The 24,152-nt window shown below is 51.1% G+C and overlaps 1 protein-coding gene across 1 annotated transcript in view; it reads left to right on the top strand.

Annotated features, from left to right (window-relative positions):
- Positions 1–24,152, top strand: part of LOC140403263 (EVI5-like protein) — a 572,353-nt gene that overhangs the window by 460,884 nt on the left and 87,317 nt on the right. Inside the window, exon 18 of the mRNA XM_072491040.1 lies at positions 11,805–11,900. Within this exon, the coding sequence (XP_072347141.1) occupies positions 11,805–11,900 (96 nt within the window). The remainder of the gene's footprint in view (positions 1–11,804; positions 11,901–24,152) is intronic.

Consider the following 24,152-nt stretch of genomic DNA (forward strand, 5'->3'; position numbering starts at 1 on the left):
CCGTTCCCTCCGCCCCGTTCCCTCCGCCCCGTTCCCTCCGCCCCGTTCCCTCCGCCCCGTTCCCTCCGCCCCGTTCCCTCCGCCCCGTTCCCTCCGCCCCGTTCCCTCCGCCCCGTTCCCTCCGCCCCGTTCCCTCCGCCCCGTTCCCTCCGCCCCGTTCCCTCCGCCCCGTTCCCTCCGCCCCGTTCCCTCCGCCCCGTTCCCTCCGCCCCGTTCCCTCCGCCCCGTTCCCTCCGCCCCGTTCCCTCCGCCCCGTTCCCTCCGCCCCCTTTCCCTCCGCCCCCTTTCCCTCCGCCCCCTTTCCCTCCGCCCCCTTTCCCTCCGCCCCCTTTCCCTCCGCCCCCTTTCCCTCCGCCCCCTTTCCCTCCGCCCCCCCTTTCCCTCCGCCCCTCCCTTTCCCTCCGCCCCCCTTTCACTCCGCCCCCCCTTTCACTCCGCCCCCCCTTTCCCTCCGCCCCCCCTTCCCTCCGCCCCCCTTTCCCTCCGCCCCCTTTCCCTCCGCCCCCTTTCCCTCCGCCCCCCTTTCCCTCCGCCCCCCCTTTCCCTCCGCCCCCCCTTTCCCTCCGCCCCCCCTTTCCCTCCGCCCCCCCTTTCCCTCCGCCCCCCTTTCCCTCCGCCCCCTTTCCCTCCGCCCCCTTTCCCTCCGCCCCCTTTCCCTCCGCCCCCTTTCCCTCCGCCCCCTTTCCCTCCGCCCCCTTTCCCTCCGCCCCCCCTTTCCCTCCGCCCCCCTTTCCCTCCGCCCCCCCTTTCCCTCCGCCCCCTTTCCCTCCGCCCCCTTTCCCTCCGCCCCCTTTCCCTCCGCCCCCTTTCCCTCCGCCCCCTTTCCCTCCGCCCCCTTTCCCTCCGCCCCCTTTCCCTCCGCCCCTCCCTTTCCCTCCGCCCCCCTTTCCCTCCGCCCCCCCTTTCCCTCCGCCCCCCTTTCCCTCCGCCCCCCCTTTCCCTCCGCCCCTCCCTTTCCCTCCGCCCCCCTTTCCCTCCGCCCCCCTTTCCCTCCGCCCCCCTTTCCCTCCGCCCCCCCTTTCCCTCCGCCCCCCCTTTCCCTCCGCCCCCCCTTTCCCTCCGCCCCCCCTTTCCCTCCGCCCCCCCTTTCCCTCCGCCCCCCCTTTCCCTCCGCCCTCCCTTTCCCTCCGCCCCCCTTTCCCTCCGCCCCCCCTTTCCCTCCGCCCCCCCTTTCCCTCCGCCCCCCCTTTCCCTCCGCCCCCCCTTTCCCTCCGCCCCCCCCTTTCCCTCCGCCCCCCCTTTCCCTCCGCCCCCCCTTTCCCACCGCCCCCTTCCCTCCGCCCCCCTTTCCCTCCGCCCCCTTTCCCTCCGCCCCCCCTTTCCCACCGCCCCCTTCCCTCCGCCCCCCTTTCCCTCCGCCCCCTTTCCCTCCGCCCCCTTTCCCTCCGCCCCCTTTCCCTCCGCCCCCTTTCCCTCCGCCCCCTTTCCCTCCGCCCCCTTTCCCTCCGCCCCCTTTCCCTCCGCCCCCTTTCCCGCCGCCCCCTTTCCCGCCGCCCCCTTTCCCGCCGCCCCCTTTCCCGCCGCCCCCTTTCCCGCCGCCCCCTTTCCCGCCGCCCCCTTTCCCGCCGCCCCCTTTCCCGCCGCCCCCTTTCCCGCCGCCCCCTTTCCCGCCGCCCCCTTTCCCGCCGCCCCCTTTCCCGCCGCCCCCTTTCCCGCCGCCCCCTTTCCCGCCGCCCCCTTTCCCGCCGCCCCCTTTCCCGCCGCCCCCTTTCCCGCCGCCCCCTTTCCCGCCGCCCCCTTTCCCGCCGCCCCCTTTCCCGCCGCCCCCTTTCCCGCCGCCCCCTTTCCCGCCGCCCCCTTTCCCGCCGCCCCCTTTCCCGCCGCCCCCTTTCCCGCCGCCCCCTTTCCCGCCGCCCCCTTTCCCGCCGCCCCCTTTCCCGCCGCCCCCTTTCCCGCCCCCCTTTCCCTCCGCCCCCCCTTTCCCTCCGCCCCCCTTTCCCTCCGCCCCCCCTTTCCCTCCGCCCCTCCCTTTCCCTCCGCCCCTCCCTTTCCCTCCGCCCCCCCTTTCCCTCCGCCCCCCCTTTCCCTCCGCCCCCCCTTTCCCTCCGCCCCCCCTTTCCCTCCGCCCTCCCTTTCCCTCCGCCCCCCTTTCCCTCCGCCCCCCCTTTCCCTCTGCCCCCCCTTTCCCTCCGCCCCCCCTTTCCCTCCGCCCCCCCTTTCCCTCCGCCCCCCCTTTCCCTCCGCCCCCCCTTTCCCTCCGCCCCCCCTTTCCCTCCGCCCCCCCTTTCCCTCCGCCCCCTTCCCTCCGCCCCCCTTTCCCTCCGCCCCCCTTTCCCTCCGCCCCCTTTCCCTCCGCCCCCTTTCCCTCCGCCCCCTTTCCCTCCGCCCCCTTTCCCGCCGCCCCCTTTCCCGCCGCCCCCTTTCCCGCCGCCCCCTTTCCCGCCGCCCCCTTTCCCGCCGCCCCCTTTCCCGCCGCCCCCTTTCCCGCCGCCCCCTTTCCCGCCGCCCCCTTTCCCGCCGCCCCCTTTCCCGCCGCCCCCTTTCCCGCCGCCCCTTTCCCGCCCCCCTCTCTCTCCGCGCCCATTCTTCCCTGTCTTCCACTATTTTCTCTCTCTCTCTTCACTCTTTTCTCACTTTCTCTTCACTCTTTTCTCTCTCTCTTTCTCTTTGTGTATGTCTCTCTCTCTCTCCCTCTCACACTCTCTTTCCCCATATCGCCATCTCTCCCTCCCCCTCTTCACGCTCCTGTCTGTCTTCAAGGAAGATACAAGACATCACCTGAAAATACAGGGCGGCACGGTGTCACAGTGGTTAGCACTGTTGCTTCACAGCTCCAGGGTCCCGGGTTCGATTCCCGGCTTGGGTCACTGTCTGTGCGGAGTCTGCCCATTCTCCCTGTGTCTGCGTGGGTTTCCTCCGGGTGCTCCGGTTTCCTCCCACAAGTCCCGAAAGACGCGCTGTTAGGTGAATTGGACATTCTGAATTCTCCCTCTGTGACCCGAACAGGCGCCGGAATGTGGCAACTGGGGGCTTTTCACAGTAACTTCATTACAGTCTTAATGTCAGCCTACTTGTGACAATAATAAAGATTATCATCAATGAGATTGAGGATCTGGAAGATATTAATGTTAGAAAAGAAGTAGCACTGGAGAAATGAATGGGACTGAAAGTTGATCCAAAGGTATTATTCTGTGGGCAGATGATCTGCACCCAGAGTGTTGAAAGCGGTGGCTGTAGAGATGGGAACTACATCAGTGATCACCTTTCAATTGTCAAGTTCCTGTCAATTGGAAGGAAGCAAATGTCACTTCACTATTTATGAAACATAGAACATAGAATATTACAGCGCAGTACAGGCCCTTCGGCCCTCGATGTTGAGCCGACCTATAAAACCACTCTAAAGCCCATCTACACTATTCCCTTTTCGTCCATATGTCTATCCAATGACCATTTGAAGGCCCTTAGTGTTGGCGAGTCCACTGCTGTTGCAGGCAGGGCCTTCCACGCCCTTACTACTCTCTGAGTAAAGAACCTACCTCTGACATCTGTCCTATGTCTATCTCCCCTCAATTTAAAGCTATGTCCCCTCGTGCTAGTCATCACCATCCGAGGAAAAAGGCTCTCACTGTCCACCCTATCTAATTCTCTGATCATCGTGTATGCCTCAATTAAGTCACCTCTTAACCTTCTTCTCTCTAACGAAAACAGCCTCAAGTCCCTCAGCTTTTCCTCATAAGATTTTCCCTCCATACCAGGCAACATTCTGGTAAATCTCCTCTGCACCCTTTCCAATGCTTCCACATTCTTCCTATAATGCGGCGACCAGAATTGCACGCAATACTCCAAATGCGGCCGCACCAGAGTTTTGTACAGCTGCAACATGATCTCATGGCTCCGAAACTCAATCCCTCTACCAATAAAAGCTAACACACCGTACGCCTTCTTAACAACCCTCTCAACCTGGGTGGCAACTTTCAGGGATCTATGAACATGGAGGGTGAAATAAAACAGGAAGAATGGACCTGTTAACCTTACAGCAGTCACAGGGAAAATGCTGGAATCTATTCGAAAGGATGTGATAATTGATCATTCACAAAAAGAATAATGAGATTGAGCAGAGTCAGTGTGGATTTATGAAAGCAAATCCACGTTTGCCAAACCTGTTGGAGTTCTCTTTGAGGCTGTTACCTGTGGCATTGATGAAGGAGAACCAGTGGATGTGGTGTATTTGGATCTCCGACCGCTTTTGATCAGGTGGTTCGGAAGCAAAATGAGTACTCATGGGATTGGAGGAAATATACTGGCATGAATTGAGGATTGGCAGACGGGCAGGTTAATAGGGGGTGAAAAAGGCATTTGGGACACTCGCCTTTATCAATCAAGGCACAGATTACAAAAGCAGGGAGGTCATGTTGGAGTTGTATAGAACCTTGGTGAGGTCACAGCGGGAGCACTGTGTGCAATTCTGGTCGCCACATTGTAGGAAGGATGTGATTGCACTGGAGGGGGTGCAGAGGGGATTCACCAGAATAGAACAAAGAACAAAGAACAAAGAAATGTACAGCACAGGAACAGGCCCTTCGGCCCTCCAAGCCCGTGCCGACCATACTGCCCGACTAAACTACAATCTTCTACACTTCCTGGGTCTGTATCCTTCTATTCCCATCCTATTCATATATTTGTCAAGATGCCCCTTAAATGTCCCTATCGTCCCTGCTTCCACTACCTCCTCCGGTAGTGAGTTCCAGGCACCCACTACCCTCTGCGTAAAAAACTTGCCTCGTACATCTACTCTAAACTTTGCCCCTCTCACCTTAAACCTATGCCCCCTAGTAATTGACCCCTCTACCCTGGGGAAAAGCCTCTGACTATCCACTCTGTCTCTGCCCCTCATAATTTTGTATACCTCTATCAGGTCGCCCCTCAACCTCCTTCGTTCCAGTGAGAACAAACCGAGTTTATTCAATCGCTCCTCATAGCTTATGCCCTCCATACCAAGCAACATTCTGGTAAATCTCTTCTGCACCCTCTCTAAAGCCTCCACATCCTTCTGGTAGTGTGGCGACCAGAATTGAACACTATACTCCAAGTGTGGCCTAACTAAGGTTCTATACAGCTGCAACATGACTTGCCAATTCTTATACTCAATGCCCCGGCCAATGAAGGCAAGCATGCCGTATGCCTTCTTGACTACCTTCTCCACCTGTGTTGCCCCTTTCAATGACCTGTGGACCTGTACTCCTAGATCTCTTTGACTTTCAATACTCTTGAGGGTTCTACCATTCACTGTATATTCCCTACCTGCATTAGCCCTTCCAAAATGCATTACCTCACATTTGTCCGGATTAAACTCCATCTGCCATCTCTCCGCCCAAGTCTCCAGACAATCTAAATCCTGCTGTATCCTCAGACAGTCCTCATCGCTATCCGCAATTCCACCAACCTTTGTGTCGTCTGCAAACTTACTAATCAGACCAGTTACATTTTCCTCCAAATCATTTATATATACTACAAAGAGCAAAGGTCACAGCACTGATCCCTGTGGAACACCACTGGTCACAGCCCTCCAATTAGAAAAGCATCCCTCCATTGCTACCCTCTGACTTCTATGGCCTAGCCAGTTCTGTATCCACCTTGCCAGTTCACCCCTGATCCCGTGTGACTTCACCTTTTGTACTAGTCTACCATGAGGGACCTTGTCAAAAGCCTTACTGAAGTCCATATAGACAACATCCACTGCCCTACCTGCATCAATCATCTTAGTGACCTCCTCGAAAAACTCTATCAAGTTAGTGAGACACGACCTCCCCTTCACAAAACCGTGCTGCCTCTCACTAATACGTCCATTTGCTTCCAAATGGGAGTAGATCCTGTCTCGAAGAATTCTCTCCAGTAATTTCCCTACCACTGAAGTAAGGCTCACCGGCCTGTAGTTCCCGGGATTATCCTTGCTACCCTTCTTAAACAGAGGAACAACATTGGCTATTCTCCAGTCCTCCGGGACATCACCTGAAGACAGTGAGGATCCAAAGATTTCTGTCAAGGCCTCAGCAATTTCCTCTCCAGCCTCCTTCAGTATTCTGGGGTAGATCCCATCAGGCCCTGGGGACTTATCTACCTTAATATTTTTTAAGACACCCAACACCTCGTCTTTTTGGATCACAATGTGACCCAGGCTATCTACACCCCCTTCTCCAGACTCAACATCTGCCAATTCCTTCTCTTTGGTGAATACTGATGCAAAGTATTCATTTAGTACCTCGCCCATTTCCTCTGGCTCCACACATAGATTCCCTTGCCTATCCTTCAGTGGGCCAACACTTTCCCTGGCTACCCTCTTGCTTTTTATGTACGTGTAAAAAGCCTTGGGATTTTCCATAACCCTATTTGCCAATGACTTTTCATGACCCCTTCTAGCCCTCCTGACTCCTTGCTTAAGTTCCTTCCTACTTTCCTTATATGCCACACAGGCTTCGTCTGTTCCCAGCCTTTTAGCCCTGACAAATGCCTCCTTTTTCTTTTTGACGAGGCCTACAACATCACTCGTCATCCAAGGTTCCCGTTGCCGTATTTATCTTTCTTCCTCACAGGAACATGCCTGTCCTGTATTCCTTTCAACTGACACTTGAAAGCCTCCCACATGTCAGATGTTGATTTGCCCTCAAACATCCGCCCCCAATCTATGTTCTTCAGTTCCCGCCTAATATTGTTATAATTAGCCTTCCCCCAATTTAGCACATTCATCCTCGGACCACTCTTATCCTTGTCCACCAGTACTTTAAAACTTACTGAATTGTGGTCACTGTTACCGAAATGCTCCCCTACTGAAACATCTACCACCTGGCCGGGCTCATTCCCCAATACCAGGTCCAGTACCACCCCTTCCCTAGTTGGACTGTTTACATATTGTTTTAAGAAGCCCTCCTGGATGCTCCTTACAAACTCCGCCCCGTCTAAGCCCCTGGCACTAAGTGAGTCCCAGTCAATATTGGGGAAGTTGAAGTCTCCCATCACCACAACCCTGTTGTTTTTACTCTTTTCCAACATCTGTCTACCTATCTGCTCCTCTATCTCCCGCTGGCTGTTGGGAGGCCTGTAGTATACCCCCAACATTGTGACTGCACCCTTCTTATTCCTGATCTCTACCCATATAGCCTCACTGCCCTCTGAGGTGTCCTCTCGCAGTATAGCTGTGATATTCTCCCGAACAAGTAGCGCAACTCCGCCTCCCCTTTTACATCCCCCTCTATCCCGCCTGAAACATCTAAATCCTGGAACGTTTAGCTGCCAATCCTGCTCTTCCCTCAACCAGGTCTCTGTAATGGCAACAACATCATAGTTCCAAGTAGTAATCCAAGCTCTAAGTTCATCTGCCTTACCCGTAATGCTCCTTGCATTAAAACATATGCACTTCAGGCCACCAGACCCGCTGTGTTCAGCAACTTCTCCCCGTCTGCTCTGCCTCAGAGCCACACTGTCCCTATTCCCTAGTTCTCCCTCAATGCTCTCACCTTCTGACCTATTGCTCCCGTGCCCACCCCCCTGCCATACTAGTTTAAACCCTCCCGTGTGACACTAGCAAACCTCGCGGCCAGGATATTTATGCCTCTCCGGTTTAGATGCAACCCGTCCATCTTATACAGGTCACACCTGCCCCGGAAGAGCTCCCAGTGGTCCAGATAACGGAAACCCTCCCTCCTACACCAGCTGTTTAGCCACGTGTTTGTCTGCTCTATCTTCCTATTTCTAGCCTCACTGGCACGTGGCACAGGGAGTAATCCCGAGAATGTTCCTGGGATGGAACATTTCAGTTATGAAGAGAGTTTCGATAGGCTGGGGTTGTTTTCGCTGGAGGAGAGAAGACTGAGGGGCGGCCTGATCGAGGTGGGCAAGATTCTGAGGGGCATGGACAGGGTGGAGAGGGAGCAGCTCTTCCCCTGAGTTGAAGGGTCGGTTACGAGGGGGACACAAGCTCCAGGTGAGGGGCGGGAGGTTTAGGGGGGTTTGAGGGAAAAGCTTTTTCCCCAGAGGGTGGTGAGGGTCTGGAACGCACGGCCTGGGAGGGGGGGGGAGAGGCGGGTCGCCTCACATCCTTTAAAAAGTACCTGGATCAGCAGTTAACGCGTCCCAACATTCCAGGCCCGGGGCCAAGTGCTGGGAATGGGAATGGGTCGGCAGGTCGGGTGTTTCTCGTGTCGGTGCAGACTCGATGGGCCGAAGGGCCTTTTCTGTGCTATATTATTCTGTGGTTAATCATCAGGGTGGCACAGTGGTTAGCACAGCTGCCTCACAGCTCCAGGAACCCGGGTTCGGTTCCGGCCTCGGGTGACTGTATGGAGTCTGCACTTTCTCCCCTTCTCTGTGTGGGTTTCCTCCGGGTGCTCCGGTTGTCCAAAGATGTGCAGGTTTGGTGGACTGGCTGTGCTAAATTGCCCCTTCGTGTCCTGGGAGCTGTAGGATTGGTTAAAGGGTAATAGGAATCGAGCGGCGAAATGTGCTTGGGTGGTGTGCTCTTTCAGAGAATCGGTGCAGACTCGATGGGCCGAAAGGCCTACTCCTATGTTCCTCCTTGTGCAAAAAATGTTGGTTCCAAATAGCCTTTGGAAAAGACACCATGTTCGTGATCAGAAATGTTTCCAGAACGAGAGGACTAAAAGTAGAATGCTTTATGCAAAGGGTTGTGAAGTACTGCGTATTATAAATGCTCATTGCAGTTGACCATTTTTTAAAAAGCATTGGGAAGAGAAATGGGAAGACAGGAATGTGGAATTCATGTGGCCGTTCAGGGAGTGTGGGCTGAAGTGGTGTTTGGGCAGTGTTCAGGCTCGATACTAGCTGGATGCCCAGGAGAAGACGCATTCCGTCCTTAATCCCACTGGTTGTCCGGTCAGCCAGACATTGCCGTCCCCTCAGCTGTAATACGGTCACTGTTGGCGTGTAGCCAACCAAAGTCACTAAACTTACCATCACAAAGCATTGGTCATCTGTCTTCCGGCTGCCCAGCTAGGAAGGCCCGACCTGCTTTCTGGGTTACCAGGCACAGTTGCCATATCTCATGCCAGGTCTTATTTGTCATAATATACACACAGGTATATGATGGTGCACAGACAGGCAGTGATTGACACACAGGATGACCAGTGAACACACAGAACACAGCAGCCAATCACCAGACAGGACACGACCACTATAAAGCCAGAGGGCACTAGTTTTCCCGCTCTCTCGGGATGCAGCCTCTGAGACAGTCAGAGCCCGTGAGCAGCAACTAGAACATACACCATGTGGCAGTAAGATAGTCTGGTCAGGTTAGCCTCCGGTCTCCAGTCAACTCAGCATAGTGTCAACCCACAGTTAAAGTATGTATGAGTTAAGAGTTCAATAAAATCGAGTTGCATTTCTTCAAGTGTTGGAAGCCTATCGCTCTCACTGCTGCAGTGAACGCAGTCCTGGCAGACCCGGCATACCCAACACATCATTAATGAGCCGGGCTCCCTCATCTACCATCAGCTGCACACTTGATCACCGTGGTGCCACGGAGACGCCGCTGGGCTCCAAACACCTAATCACAGGTGTGTTGTTATGGAACCATCTTGACCATGCTCCTGGGGATAGTGAGGTCGGTCACCTTGAAGCTGTATGCGGCTTGGATTGGATTGGATTGGGTTTGTTTATTGTCACTTGTACCGAGGTACAGTGAAAAGTATTTTTCTGCGAGCAGCTCATTAAGTACATGAAAAGGAAATAAAAGAAAATATATAATGGGGCAACACAAGGTTCACAATGTAACTACATGACACCGGCATCGGGTGAAGCAGACAGGGTGTAGTGTTAATGAGGTCAGTCCACAAGAGGGTCGTTTAGGAGTCTGGTAACAGTGGGGAAGACGCTGTTTTTGAGTCTGTTCGTGCGTGTTCTCAGACTTCTGTGTAGTAGGAGCTCGTCCTGACCAGAACAGCCAGTACGGCTGCGTAATTGAAGCACTTAAACCAACACATCTTCCACATGTACGCAGCCCATCATCCCAGTCATAGCAAATAGCAATCCCTCAATACCAGGCGTCTGTTGTGGCTCCTGGGAAAGTCGGGGCCCATTGGTGATGTCGCTGTAATCAGAGGGCCCAGGTTAATTCTCTGGAGACAGTGGTTCACATCCCAAAATCTGGGATTGAAAAGCTAGCCTCAGTCATGGTGACCATGAGAAACTATCACGGATTGTTGTAAAAAAAAAACATCTGGTTCACTAATAGGAAAGGAAATCTGCTGTCCTTACCCGGTCTGGCCTACATGTGACTCCAGTCCCACAGCGACGTGGGTGACTGTTAACCACCCCTCGGAAATGGCCGAGCAAACTCCTCACTTCAAGGGAAATTAGGGACGGCACCGAAGGTTGGCCCAGCGACGTCTGCGTCCCCTGAATTAATGTTTTAAAAAACGCCTTCCAGCAACTGTTAACCAAAGCCCGGCAATGCCTCAGTGCGAGCGACAACTTCTGTAGGGTTTATTCGGAGTCAGAGTAAGGAGCGTTGTGTGATTAATGATTTTGGACAAGTGACCACCAGCAAGGGTCGGTTGCTTTGTACGTCAGGAGAAGAAAACGGCAGGCTGAACTCGAGCAGGATAATTGCTTATCAGAGTTTATCGGTGATTGCAGAGCGTGGCGGGGTTTTTAAGAGTGGATTTTGGTGTAAGAGGTTGTCCCTTTCCACAGGCTTGCGTGAATGAGAGCGAAGGTGCATGGCAATCGGTACTGTAAAAGAAACTTTGCCGTTGGTAAAAGCAGAGGCACCAGAGGGAACATTTAACTGTTCCACTGTACCCCGGTACACGTGACAATACACAAATCCAATCAACCTTGGTTAGGCCACAGTTAGAGTATTGCGCACATTTTGGCGAAAGGGTTAAACGTCTTTCAAATTCGAGACAATAATTAGCTAGAAATTGTTCTCACTGGCCGTTGAATGGTTAACGAGGCTCGTTCAGGAGAATGAAGGAAGGTGGAAGTTTCAAGAACTCTTTTTTTCTTGCCGAGGGACATTTCGACAAGGAATGCTTTCCCACCAGGAGCAACTGAGGCAGAAACTGAGACATTTGAGCGGTGTTAGTGACAGAACCAAACGGAGATTGGAGGACGAACTGCGCAGGTCTGGCGAGTTAGCGTTCCGAGTCCATGGGGTTCCGCAGAAGGGTCACACGGACCCGAGACACTAACTTTGTTTCTCTAACCACCGCTGCTGCCAGACCTGCGGAGTTCATCCAGCATTTTCCTGTTTTTATTTCCGGTTTCCACTGTTTGGCTTTTATTCTGTGGGCTAAGCGATTGGCGTGCCGCTGTTCAATCCAAGAGCAGCTAGGTTAACCCCAGCTTGCGATGCTATTTCCAATTCCCTCTTTAATTACGATTTTAATTGAAATGGCAGTAATTACCAAACCTCTTGCTGTTCTTTATTATAATCAGAGTTAGTAAAGGCAGAATCGCGGATTGGGGAGGTTAATCAGTTGGGACAGACCCGTGACCAGGTCTGCGACGGTCTGCGGGGAACAAAGAACAATACAGCACAGGAACAGGCCCTTCGGCCCTCCAGGCCTGTACTGGTCATGATACCAACCTTTGCCAAAACCCTCAGCACTTCTGTGTGCCGTATCCCTCTATACCCGTCCTGTCCATGTGTTTGTCGAGATGTACCTGCTTCCACAACTTCCCCTGGCAACGCGTTCCAGGCACCCACTACCCTCTGTGTAAAAAATCCTGCCTCGCACATCTCCTCTAAACGGACCCGGAGTTGACCTGTTTTGTAGGAATGATGGCCTCATATATTTACCTTGATGAAACTCTTTTAACCTGTTGCTTGTTTGCTTTGTATTTCAAAGAGAGAAGAGGGAAGGATTCAAGGTCAGCTCAACAACTCGGACTCCAATCAGATCATTCGCGAGTTGAAGGACCAGATCGCAGAATTGAAAACCGAGGTAAAGTAGAAACTGGCTGGTTTGGTTGCAGTTTGGAAATCGAGTTGCTGCTCAAATTCGTTCGCGCAATCACGAGAGCAACATATTCTGAAGCAGCGTAATGGAATGTGTATTCATTTTTTCCATTTAGCAAGTGGTTTTGTGATTTGCTGAAAGAATGATTGCCTGGTGCAGTCTTCTGATGAAGGATTTCTCACCCAAAGTGTGCACTTTGTAGGACAGGTGTGTGGTCCTCCATAGGTGTGTAGTCTGTGACAATGACGTCAACTATACCAAACCATTTACTCGTCTCGTTGGTGTGCCCTCGCCAGTTTTTTAGTAAATTAAATACGTTTTTGATGTGAAAAAGCGCCTGACGCCTGCCTTCTAGTCCCTGTGCTCCCGGGGAACTGAGCAAAATGCCGGAAGGAGTGGAATCTCTAAATATCGACATGGGGGCGCTCGGTCAGTTTTCAGGTGAGGCTGAATCCATGTGGGAATACTGCCCTGGGAGTGATTGGAGCAATGCAGAGGGAGCTTTACTCTGTACGTGGCAGCTGCTCGACCTGGGAGGACAGCGAAGTCCGGCGCAGCGAAGCCCGGCGCAGCGAAGCCCGGCGCAGCGAAGCCCGGCGCAGCGAAGCCCGGCGCAGCGAAGCCCGGCACTTACATTCCTTTGGAAGCACTGGCCACCGTTTTCCAGTCCCGCCGATGGTTACTGTCCGGCAGCGGAGGGTGCGGGTCATGCAAAAAACCCCGACACACCAGCGGGACTTGGGAGGGGCCCCCAATGGTGGGTCGCCTCCACCGCTGCAAAATACGTCACTGGGGAGGGCCTGAAAATCCCACCCAGTGTCTCTTTCGGTAATTTAATCCTAACTCAGACCAGAAATGTTGAACTCTGCTTTACCCTGATGATTTGAGGCTGATTTATGTTTGGAAAACTATTGTGCAGGTAGACCTTGACTAACGACTCCCTAATTCTAACAGTTTTCAAGATTTCTCATTGTGTTTTAATTTGCCGCCTTGGCCTGCAGTGTAATCTAGAAAAGAATCACCTCAGGAATTGTTGGTCAATGGAATTATTTCTGGATCTTGGTGTGTTGGGATGAATGGGTTTGACTCAATATCGATTGTTGCATCTTTAGCCCTCAAACACTCTGATTCCAATTCAAATCCTAATCCAGACACTCACTGGCCTAATGTTCTCGGAGACGCTAACTTCATGACTACTGCTCCGAGTTGGCAGCGAAAAAGCTTCATTTTGGCGAGCACTATTGGGCCTGTGCGGCAGGCGATGCAAGTTTCTGCAGGACAGCATGCTTTCCTTGCCTTTCTTGTGTTTCAGCGTAAGTGATTGGAAACCCTGGAGGAAATTGAGAGGTGAAATTGTTGCTAACTTTTGGTTGGCTCTTAATTTGGCTCTATTTAATCACATTTGCTCAAGAGTCGCCAGGAATCTTTCGACACCGCCACAAGGTTCAGAACCGAATACTGATCAAAGACTCGATACACCAGTTAGTAATTTCAAAAGCAATGCTCATTTATTTACACACAGTCAAATCTACTCATGCATACCCTCTACAAACTAAACTACCACTATTACTAAAGCCTAAACTTAGCTTCAGGCGCCCACTCAGTCAGGGGAACAATGGCCGTTGCTCGGTTCTGAGGCTGCTGGGTTGAGCTGTTTACAGGGTAGCAACTAGGAGCGTCTATCTCGTAGCGTGCGTTGACTTGGAACTTACTTGGTCTGCTGTAGCTGCTAGGCAGGTCTCTCTCTCCTGTGAGAGCCAAAGCCAAAGGAGGAAGATACTCCATTGGGTGATACCTGTAATACTGAAAAGGGCTTCGCGCTCTTTTGGGCGGGCCTTGAACTTGGCCTCAACTAATTGGGTCTTTCCCAATCATTGGTATCGATTTTCCTCCAATAGAGGGGTGGTTCCCTGATCGCTGGGCGTGTCCTGGTGACTGTCAGTCTGCTTTGTCTAAGCTTCTTCTGGCGCCGGGGAGTCTGTCCTAACATTGTGTATCTAAATGTTTCCCTTTTGTCCCCGGAGATGGCTCATTAGTGTGTAGATCGTTTGGTAGCTTCTGTCCTGTCTGAGAGTTTACGGTTCTAATCAACAGACAGAGCTTGCACCTGCTTGTTTCTCAGCATTGTCCAATTTTCCCTGCATTCTTTGCGGGTGTCCATTTTGTAACCGGGACGTGGCCATCCCACACTCCCTCCTTGTGATCCTCAACGTGAAGCGTGAAGGATCACACTACTACGTCGTCTTCATCCTCTGACCAAACGGGGCACCCCTGCTTAGGCTCTACACTGTCCTATCCTATGCAACACAATTTTATCTAAACCATTTAAAATACATTCATTATCATAAAAACTCTACGGGGCGCGATGGCATTAATACAAGCATTACAGAAAAATAAAAAACTGGAACCTCTAACTATTCTCAATAAACTATCCTTATTCAGACAATCCAAAAATCTTTCCATCTTAACCTGTACAAAATAGCAGCACACAGATTTCTCTGGCCTGGCAGTCAGACACAGAGGTTTACATCTCTTTATTCCACAGAATACATAAAGAAAAATGGATGCACTTTAATCCGTCCCAATGGGTTCGGGGGTCTGGTGAAATCCGAAAATGGGGGACCCAACCTGTATACCGGGGTGCGAGAGCGATATGCTCTCTTTCGCCATTTTCTAACTCTAAACGTTTGCACGGCACTGCAAAGTATCGCCAGCACTAAGAGTGCTTCGACTACATATGAGACTGAGTACCAGGTGATAAACGTATCACACCAGTGCGGGGTATTGCTAGCTGTCGCTGGGCTAGTTATCTCGGGGTTCCGTGTATTGCAGGGGTGAGAATCATTTACAGTTAGTGTGGTAGGGGTCAGGGGGTAGCATCCGCGCGCAACTGAAGGGATCCCACTCAGATCCATGTGAACACGAAGGCTGTCTTCATCTTTGTCGGTCTTCCTCTTTGTCTTCCTCTGGGGTTTCCGAGTTCTGTGAACACAAGCATAATTTCTGTTATTATCTTGCTTAAGATCTCGTGTGCCTGTCTGTCTGTCCTTTGTTGCCAATTTCCCTTTATAATTGGTCACCATCTGTGACTCCCTCATTTTAAAAACAAACAAATGTTGGGACAAGACATCTAAGAAAAATACTGCGGTACTGCGAGCCGTCTCGCAGCCTGTGTGATTTACCATCCCAGTGTTTGAGGATGTAAATAGCAGAGGGAAGCAACCTAAGGGTTTCCAAAACCAAACAAAAGAATTTTGAACGTAACGAGCCAAAATGGGGTGTGTATGGGCGGGTAAGAAATGGGTGATCAATGCTGTATGTGCTCTACCTGAGCGTAGATGACCAGAGGGGGGCTCCTCAAGCAGGGCGGGGACCAATGCCGTTCCGCCACTGCCTAAGCAACCGGCAAGAACTGGTAAGAATGTGGTCGTCGTGGGGGGCTGCCTCTCGAATTAGGAGAGCAACTATGAGTCGTGTTCTGTAGACAAACTAGTTCCTCTGAACTATTGTCTGGGACAAACATGTTCCATTAACAGCCGGGGGGACGTTAAAGGAGTGGTGACGTGGGGCCATGAAAAACGTTCCGAGTTTACACACAACACTTAACGCTAACACTAACGAACAAACATTCTACAAACATGGTGCAGGTTCCATCAGAAAGGACACCGTATCTCTCCATCGGTTCCTTTTTTCTCCATCATCTGGACACCTCACTGCTCAATAGCGAACAGGGTCGCAAAGGGATTTGTTTGGTGGGAGTCAGACTCTAAGTCATCATCTTCTCCCGGCTGCCAAACTCTTGTCTGTAGTAACCGTGCTAAAGCTGCTTGGGGCGAATTGGGGTCCATCGCGTCATTCCGGATGAGCCTGAATGAATTGTCTCGGTGCCAGAATTGTGTGTCGAGGTTGGAGCTGCTAGGTTGTAATCCGTAATCGTCGGGCGGTGGGTCTGGGTCAGGGGCTTTGATATGTGATCTAGAATGGGTCAGTGGAATCATGCTCATATTCGCTGGGAGCGGTGCTGGTGCAGGGGTATAGTCGTAACATGGTGTGCTGTGGCTATCGTCATCGTGACCGCTATCACTGTCGCTGTCACTGCTGGTTGAAGGAAGGGAGAGGCGGAGTCGAGCCTCTGGGGGCGGAGTTGAAGTCGTGTCTGAGGGCGGGCTGAAGCGGCTGGGGGGAGGGTAGGAATACGTCATCTGTGGACGGGGCGTGATCGTCTGCTGCTTGCGAGCAGGATGTGGTGTGTGTGGTTATTCTGCGAGCCGTAAGCTTTGAGCTAGTTTATATGAAACCACACAGACTTACCATTGGGATATGTGATTTTGTATACCGAGGGGCTTACTTTGTCCGAAATGGAATACGGTCCAGAAAATTTGGGGGAAAGGAATGAACTGCAGTTGTATAGGGAAAGCATCACTTGCTGCCCTACTGTAAACTTAGTGGCGTGTACTGTTTTGTCGAAACAAGCCTTGCGCTGTTTCTTCCTGCAGGAAGTGCTGCCATCTCCAGCTCCTCCAAGACCGAGTTAGGGAACTGGAGCTGGAGTTGGAAGAACTTCGGATCATTCGGGAGGCAGAAGGGGTCATAGATAGCAGCTTCAGGGAATTAATTACACCAAAGATTGGAGATAGGTGGGTAACTGTAAGAGGGACTGGGAAAAAACAGTCAGTGCAGGGATCCCCTGCGGTCGTACCTCTGAGAAACAAGTATACCGCTATGGATACTTGTGGGGGGGGGGACTTACCAGGGGTAAGCCATGGGGTACGGGCCTCTGGCACGGAGTCTGTCCCTGTTGCTCAGAAGGGAAGGGGGGAGAGGAGCAGAGCATTAGTAATTGGGGACTCTATAGTCAGGGGCACAGATAGGAGATTTTGTGGGAGCGTGAGAGACTCACGTTTGGTATGTTGCCTCCCAGGTGCAAGGGTATGTGATGTCTCGGATCGTGTTTTCCGGGTCCTTAGGGGGGAGGGGGAGCAGCCCCAAGTCGTGGTCCACATTGGCACCAACGACATAGGTAGGAAAGGGGACAAGTATGTCAGGCAGGCTTTCAGGGAGCTAGGATGGAAGCTCAGAACTAGAACAAACAGAGTTGTTATCTCTGGGTTGTTGCCCGTGCCACGTGATAGTGAGATGAGGAATAGAGAGAGAGAGCATTTAAACACGTGGCTACAGGGATGGTGCAGGCGGGAGGGATTCAGATTTTTGGATAACTGGGGCTCTTTCTGGGGAAGGTGGGACCTCTACAGACAGGATGGTCTACATCTGAACCTGAGGGGCACAAATATCCTGGGGGGGAGATTTGTTAGTGCTCTTTGGGGGGGTTTAAACTAATGCAGCAGGGGCATGGGAACCTGGATTGTAGTTTTAGGGTAAGGGAGAATGAGAGTATAGAGGTCAGGAGCACAGATTTGACGTCGCAGGAGGGGGCCAGTGTTCAGGTAGGTGGTTTGAAGTGTGTCTACTTCAATGCCAGGAGTATACGAAACAAGGTAGGGGAACTGGCAGCGTGGGTTGGTACCTGGGACTTTGATGTTGTGGCCATTTCGGAGACATGGATAGAGCAGGGACAGGAATGGATGTTGCAGGTTCCGGGGTTTAGGTGTTTTAGTAAGCTCAGAGAAGGAGGCAAAAGAGGGGGAGGTGTGGCGCTGCTAGTCAAGAGCAGTATTACGGTGGCGGAGAGGATGCTAGATGGGGACTCTTCTTCCGAGGTAGTATGGGCTGAAGTTAGAAACAGGAAAGGAGAGGTCACCCTGTTGGGAGTTTTTTATAGGCCTCCTAATAGTTCTAGGGATGTAGAGGAAAGGATGGCGAAGATGATTCTGGATATGAGCGAAAGTAACAGGGTAGTTATTATGGGAGACTTTAACTTTCCAAATATTGACTGGAAAAGATATAGTTCGAGTACAATAGATGGGTCGTTTTTTGTACAGTGTGTGCAGGAGGGTTTCCTGAAACAATATGTTGACAGGCCAACAAGAGGCGAGGCCACGTTGGATTTGGTTTTGGGTAATGAACCAGGCCAGGTGTTGGATTTGGAGGTAGGAGAGCACTTTGGGGACAGTGACCACAATTCGGTGACGTTTACGTTAATGATGGAAAGGGATAAGTATACACCGCAGGGCAAGAGTTATAGCTGGGGGAAGGGCAATTATGATGCCATTAGACGTGACTTGGGGGGGATAAGGTGGAGAAGTAGGCTGCAAGTGTTGGGCACACTGGATAAGTGGGGCTTGTTCAAGGATCAGCTACTGCGTGTTCTTGATAAGTATGTACCGGTCAGACAGGGAGGAAGGCGTCGAGCGAGGGAACCGTGGTTTACCAAGGAAGTGGAATCTCTTGTTAAGAGGAAGAAGGAGGCCTATGTGAAGATGAAGTGTGAAGTTTCGGTTGGGGCGATGGATAGTTACAAGGTAGCGAGGAAGGATCTAAAGAGAGAGCTAAGACGAGCAAGGAGGGGACATGAGAAGTATTTGGCAGGAAGGATCAAGGAAAACCCAAAAGCTTTCTATAGGTATGTCAGGAATAAGCGAATGACTAGGGAAAGAGTAGGACCAGTCAAGGACAGGGATGGGAAATTGTGTGTGGAGTCTGAAGAGATAGGCGAGATACTAAATGAATATTTTTCGTCAGTATTCACTCAGGAAAAAGATAATGTTGTGGAGGAGAATGCTGAGCCCCAGGCTAATAGAATAGATGGCATTGAGGTACGTAGGGAAGAGGTGTTGGCAATTCTGGACAGGCTGAAAATAGATAAGTCCCCGGGACCTGATGGGATTTATCCTAGGATTCTATGGGAGGCCAGGGAAGAGATTGCTGGACCTTTGGCTTTGATTTTTATGTCATCATTGGCTACAGGAATAGTGCCAGAGGACTGGAGGACAGCAAATGTGGTCCCTTTGTTCAAAAAGGGGAGCAGAGACAACCCCGGCAACTATAGGCCGGTGAGCCTCACGTCTGTAGTGGGTAAAGTCTTGGAGGGGATTATAAGAGACAAGATTTATAATCATCTAGATAGGAATAATATGATCAGGGATAGTCAGCATGGCTTTGTGAAGGGTAGGTCATGCCTCACAAACCTTATCGAGTTCTTTGAGAAGGTGACTGAACAGGTAGACGAGGGTAGAGCAGTTGATGTGGTGTATATGGATTTCAGCAAAGCGTTTGATAAGGTTCCCCACGGTAGGCTATTGCAAAAAATACGGAGGCTGGGGATTGAGGGTGATTTAGAGATGTGGATCAGAAATTGGCTAGCTGAAAGAAGACAGAGGGTGGTGGTTGATGGGAAATGTTCAGAATGGAGTACAGTCACAAGTGGAGTACCACAAGGATCTGTTCTGGGGCCGTTGCTGTTTGTCATTTTTATCAATGACCTAGAGGAAGGCGCAGAAGGGTGGGTGAGTAAATTTGCAGACGATACTAAAGTCGGTGGTGTTGTCGATAGTGTGGAAGGATGTAGCAGATTACAGAGGGATATAGATAAGCTGCAGAGCTGGGCCGAGAGGTGGCAAATGGAGTTTAATGTAGAGAAGTGTGAGGTGATTCACTTTGGAAGGAATAACAGGAATGCGGAATATTTGGCTAATGGTAAAGTTCTTGAAAGTGTGGATGAGCAGAGGGATCTAGGTGTCCATGTACATAGATCCCTGAAAGTTGCCACCCAGGTTGATAGGGTTGTGAAGAAGGCCTATGGACTGTTGGCCTTTATTGGTAGAGGGATTGAGTTCCGGAGTCGGGAGGTCATGTTGCAGCTGTACAGAACTCTGGTACGGCCGCATTTGGAGTATTGCGTACAGTTCTGGTCACCGCATTATAGGAAGGACGTGGAGGCTTTGGAGCGGGTGCAGAGGAGATTTACCAGGATGTTGCCTGGTATGGAGGGAAAATCTTACGAGGAAAGGCTGATGGACTTGAGGTTGTTTTCGTTGGAGAGAAGAAGGTTAAGAGGAGACTTAATAGAGGTATACAAAATGATCAGGGGGTTGGATAGGGTGGACAGTGAGAGCCTTCTCCCGCAGATGGATATGGCTGGCACGAGGGGACATAACTTTAAACTGAGGGGTAATAGATATAGGACAGAGGTCAGAGGTAGGTTCTTTACGCAAAGAGTAGTGAGGCCGTGGAATGCCCTACCTGCTACAGTAGTGAACTCGCCAACATTGAGGGCATTTAAAGGTTTATTGGATAAACATATGGATGATAATGGCATAGTGTAGGTTGGATGGCTTTTGTTTCGGTGCAACATCGTGGGCCGAAGGGCCTGTACTGCGCTGTATTGTTCTATGTTCTATGTTCTATGTTCCTGGTTCCAAGTCTCACTGCTGCTGCGAGTTGGGCTGCCTTTATGTCCTGTACTAGTTGTGTGACCGCGTTTTCATGTGTGAGGGCTGTAACTGCGGGGCTGGCCAAATCCAGTCCTAGTAAATACTCAGTGCCTTTCATGGGGCGTCCGGTCATGAGGGTGTGGGGGGTGTATCCTGTGGATGTAAATACCGTGTTTCTTAAAAACATCAAAGCAAATGGGAGTACTGAATCCCAGGTGCTGTTATTTTGCTGTACCATTTTCCTGAGGGTGGCCTTTAATGTCCTATTCATTCGTTCTACAATACCCCTTGACTGGGGGTGGTACGCGATATGGAACTTCTGTCTAATGCCGAAAATCGTGAGGACGTTTTTCACTACACGTCCGGTGAAATGGGAGCCTTGGTCAGACTCTATACTGCCTGGGACGCCCCATCTTGTAAAGATGTGGTGTGTTAATATTTTAGCCGTCGTCTTGGCCGTATTAGTTTGTGATGGAAATGCTTCCACCCAATTTGTGCAGGTGTCTATGATCACCGACACTTACTTGTAACCATTTCTGCACGGGGGTAGGGGTCCTATATAATCTATCTGGAGATCTGTCCAGGGTCCATTAACGGGGCGGGTATGACTAAGTTGAGCCTTTTTAGCATATCTGTCCGGATTGTTCTGAGCACAGATTAAACAATTCTCTACGTCGTGTGTGACATCGAGGTGGGCTAGGGTGGGTTCAATGCCTTGGTGTCCATGATTGTCATGGAACTGACAAATAATCAGATTCCTGTCCTGGCTGTGAACTATATAAATGCCATCCTTTAAAATCACACCGTCATGTGTGGTGATTGCGCTTTTAAACTTGTCGTACGGGGCTGGGAAGGTTCCCTTTAAAACTTCCCTGAGTTTCTTGTCCTCTTTCTGGGCCTTCGCTAAATCCTGAATATTGGTCTGTGAGACCTGAACTGCGTGTACTGGGGTGCTTTCGGGGGGGGGGGGGTCCAAAAATAATCATGCCTGGAGCCTGCCTTCGCTAGGGCGTCTGCTTTAACGTTTCCGGGGGGGGAAGAACGGTGATGGCTGCGAACCTTAATTATTCCGTATTTCCTATCCTTCGCTGCCTCTAAGATATGGCGGAGTAATGGGGCTGAGGGTAGGGGTTTACCGTCCGCAGAAACAAATCCTCTTGTTTCCCAGAGTGGTGGGAACTCTGTCAAACTATTGCAGACATACAAGCTGTCTGAATAGATGTCTGCTGGGGTCGGGAACGAGTCGGCGTGGTCTACAATATACGCAATTGCTGTCAGCTCTGCTGCCTGCGAGCCTAAATGTCCTGGCAACTTTAAGGAAATTTACCAGTCAAGTGGTATTAGAACATAGAACATAGAACAATACAGCGCAGTACAGGCCCTTCGGCCCACGATGTTGCACCGAAACAAAAACCATCTAACCTACACTATGCCATTATCATCCATATGTTTATCCAATAAACTTTTAAATGCCCTCAATGTTGGCGAGTTCACTACTGTAGCAGGTAGGGCATTCCACGGCCTCACTACTCTTTGCGTAAAGAACCTACCTCTGACCTCTGTCCTATATCTATTACCCCTCAGTTTAAAGTTATGTCCCCTCGTGCCAGCCATATCCATCCGCGGGAGAAGGCTCTCACTGTCCACCCTATCCAACCCCCTGATCATTTTGTATGCCTCTATTAAGTCTCCTCTTAACCTTCTTCTCTCCAACGAAAACAACCTCAAGTCCGTCAGCCTTTCCTCATAAGATTTTCCCTCCATACCAGGCAACATCCTGGTAAATCTCCTCTGCACCCGCTCCAAAGCCTCCACGTCCTTCCTATAATGCGGTGACCAGAACTGTACGCAATACTCCAAATGCGGCCGGACCAGAGTTCTGTACAGCTGCAACATGACCTCCCGACTCCGGAACTCAATCCCTCTACCAATAAAGGCCAACACTCCATAGGCCTTCTTCACAACCCTATCAACCTGGGTGGCAACTTTCAGGGATCTATGTACATGGACACCTAGATCCCTCTGCTCAGCCACACTTTCAAGAACTTTACCATTAGCCAAATATTCCGCATTCCTGTTATTCCTTCCAAAGTGAATCACCTCACACTTCTCTACATTAAACTCCATTTGCCACCTCTCAGCCCAGCTCTGCAGCTTATCTATATCCCTCTGTAACCTGCTACATCCTTCCACACTATCGACAACACCACCGACTTTAGTATCATCTGCAAATTTACTCACCCACCCTTCTGTGCCTTCCTCTAGGTCATTGATAAAAATGACAAACAGCAACGGCCCCAGAACAGATCCTTGTGGTACTCCACTTGTGACTGTACTCCATTCTGAACATTTCCCATCAACCACCACCCTCTGTCTTCTTTCAGCTAGCCAATTTCTGATCCACATCTCTAAATCACCCTTAATCCCCAGCCTCCGTATTTTTTGCAATAGCCTACCGTGGGGAACCTTATCAAACGCTTTGCTGAAATCCATATACACCACATCAACTGCTCTACCCTCGTCTACCTGTTCAGTCACCTTCTCAAAGAACTCAATAAGGTTTGTGAGGCATGACCTACCCTTCACAAAGCCATGCTGACTATCCCTGATCATATCATTCCTATCTAGATGATTATAAATCTTGTCCCTTATAATCCCCTCCAAGACTTTACCCACTACAGACGTGAGGCTCACCGGTCTATAGTTGCCGGGGTTGTCTCTGCTCCCCTTTTTGAACAAAGGGACCACATTTGCTGTCCTCCAGTCCTCTGGCACTATTCCTGTAGCCAATGATGACATAAAAATCAAAGCCAAAGGTCCAGCAATCTCTTCCCTGGCCTCCCATAGAATCCTAGGATAAATCCCATCAGGTCCCGGGGACTTATCTATTTTCAGCCTGTCCAGAATTGCCAACACCTCTTCCCTACGTACCTCAATGCCATCTATTCTATTAGCCTGGGGCTCAGCATTCTCCTCCACAACATTATCTTTTTCCTGAGTGAATACTGACGAAAAATATTCATTTAGTATCTCGCCTATCTCTTCAGACTCCACACACAATTTCCCATCCCTGTCCTTGACTGGTCCTACTCTTTCCCTAGTCATTCGCTTATTCCTGACATACCTATAGAAAGCTTTTGGGTTTTCCTTGATCCTTCCTGCCAAATACTTCTCATGTCCCCTCCTTGCTCGTCTTAGCTCTCTCTTTAGATCCTTCCTCGCTACCTTGTAACTATCCATCGCCCCAACCGAAACTTCACACTTCATCTTCACATAGGCCTCCTTCTTCATCTTAACAAGAGATTCCACTTCCCTGGTAAACCACGGTTCCCTCGCTCGACGCCTTCCTCCCTGTCTGACCGGTACATACTTATCAAGAACACGCAGTAGCTGATCCTTGAACAAGCCCCACTTATCCAGTGTGCCCAACACTTGCAGCCTACTTCTCCACCTTATCCCCCCCAAGTCACGTCTAATGGCATCATAATTGCCCTTCCCCCAGCTATAACTCTTGCCCTGCGGTGTATACTTATCCCTTTCCATCATTAACGTAAACGTCACCGAATTGTGGTCACTGTCCCCAAAGTGCTCTCCTACCTCCAAATCCAACACCTGGCCTGGTTCATTACCCAAAACCAAATCCAACGTGGCCTCGCCTCTTGTTGGCCTGTCAACATATTGTTTCAGGAAACCCTCCTGCACACACTGTACAAAAAACGACCCATCTATTGTACTCGAACTATATCTTTTCCAGTCAATATTTGGAAAGTTAAAGTCTCCCATAATAACTACCCTGTTACTTTCGCTCATATCCAGAATCATCTTCGCCATCCTTTCCTCTACATCCCTAAGAACTATTAGGAGGCCTATAGAAAACTCCCAACAGGGTGACCTCTCCTTTCCTGTT

The sequence above is a fragment of the Scyliorhinus torazame genome, chromosome 27, assembly GCF_047496885.1.
Source record: "Scyliorhinus torazame isolate Kashiwa2021f chromosome 27, sScyTor2.1, whole genome shotgun sequence".
In the NCBI taxonomy this organism is placed as follows: domain Eukaryota; kingdom Metazoa; phylum Chordata; class Chondrichthyes; order Carcharhiniformes; family Scyliorhinidae; genus Scyliorhinus; species Scyliorhinus torazame.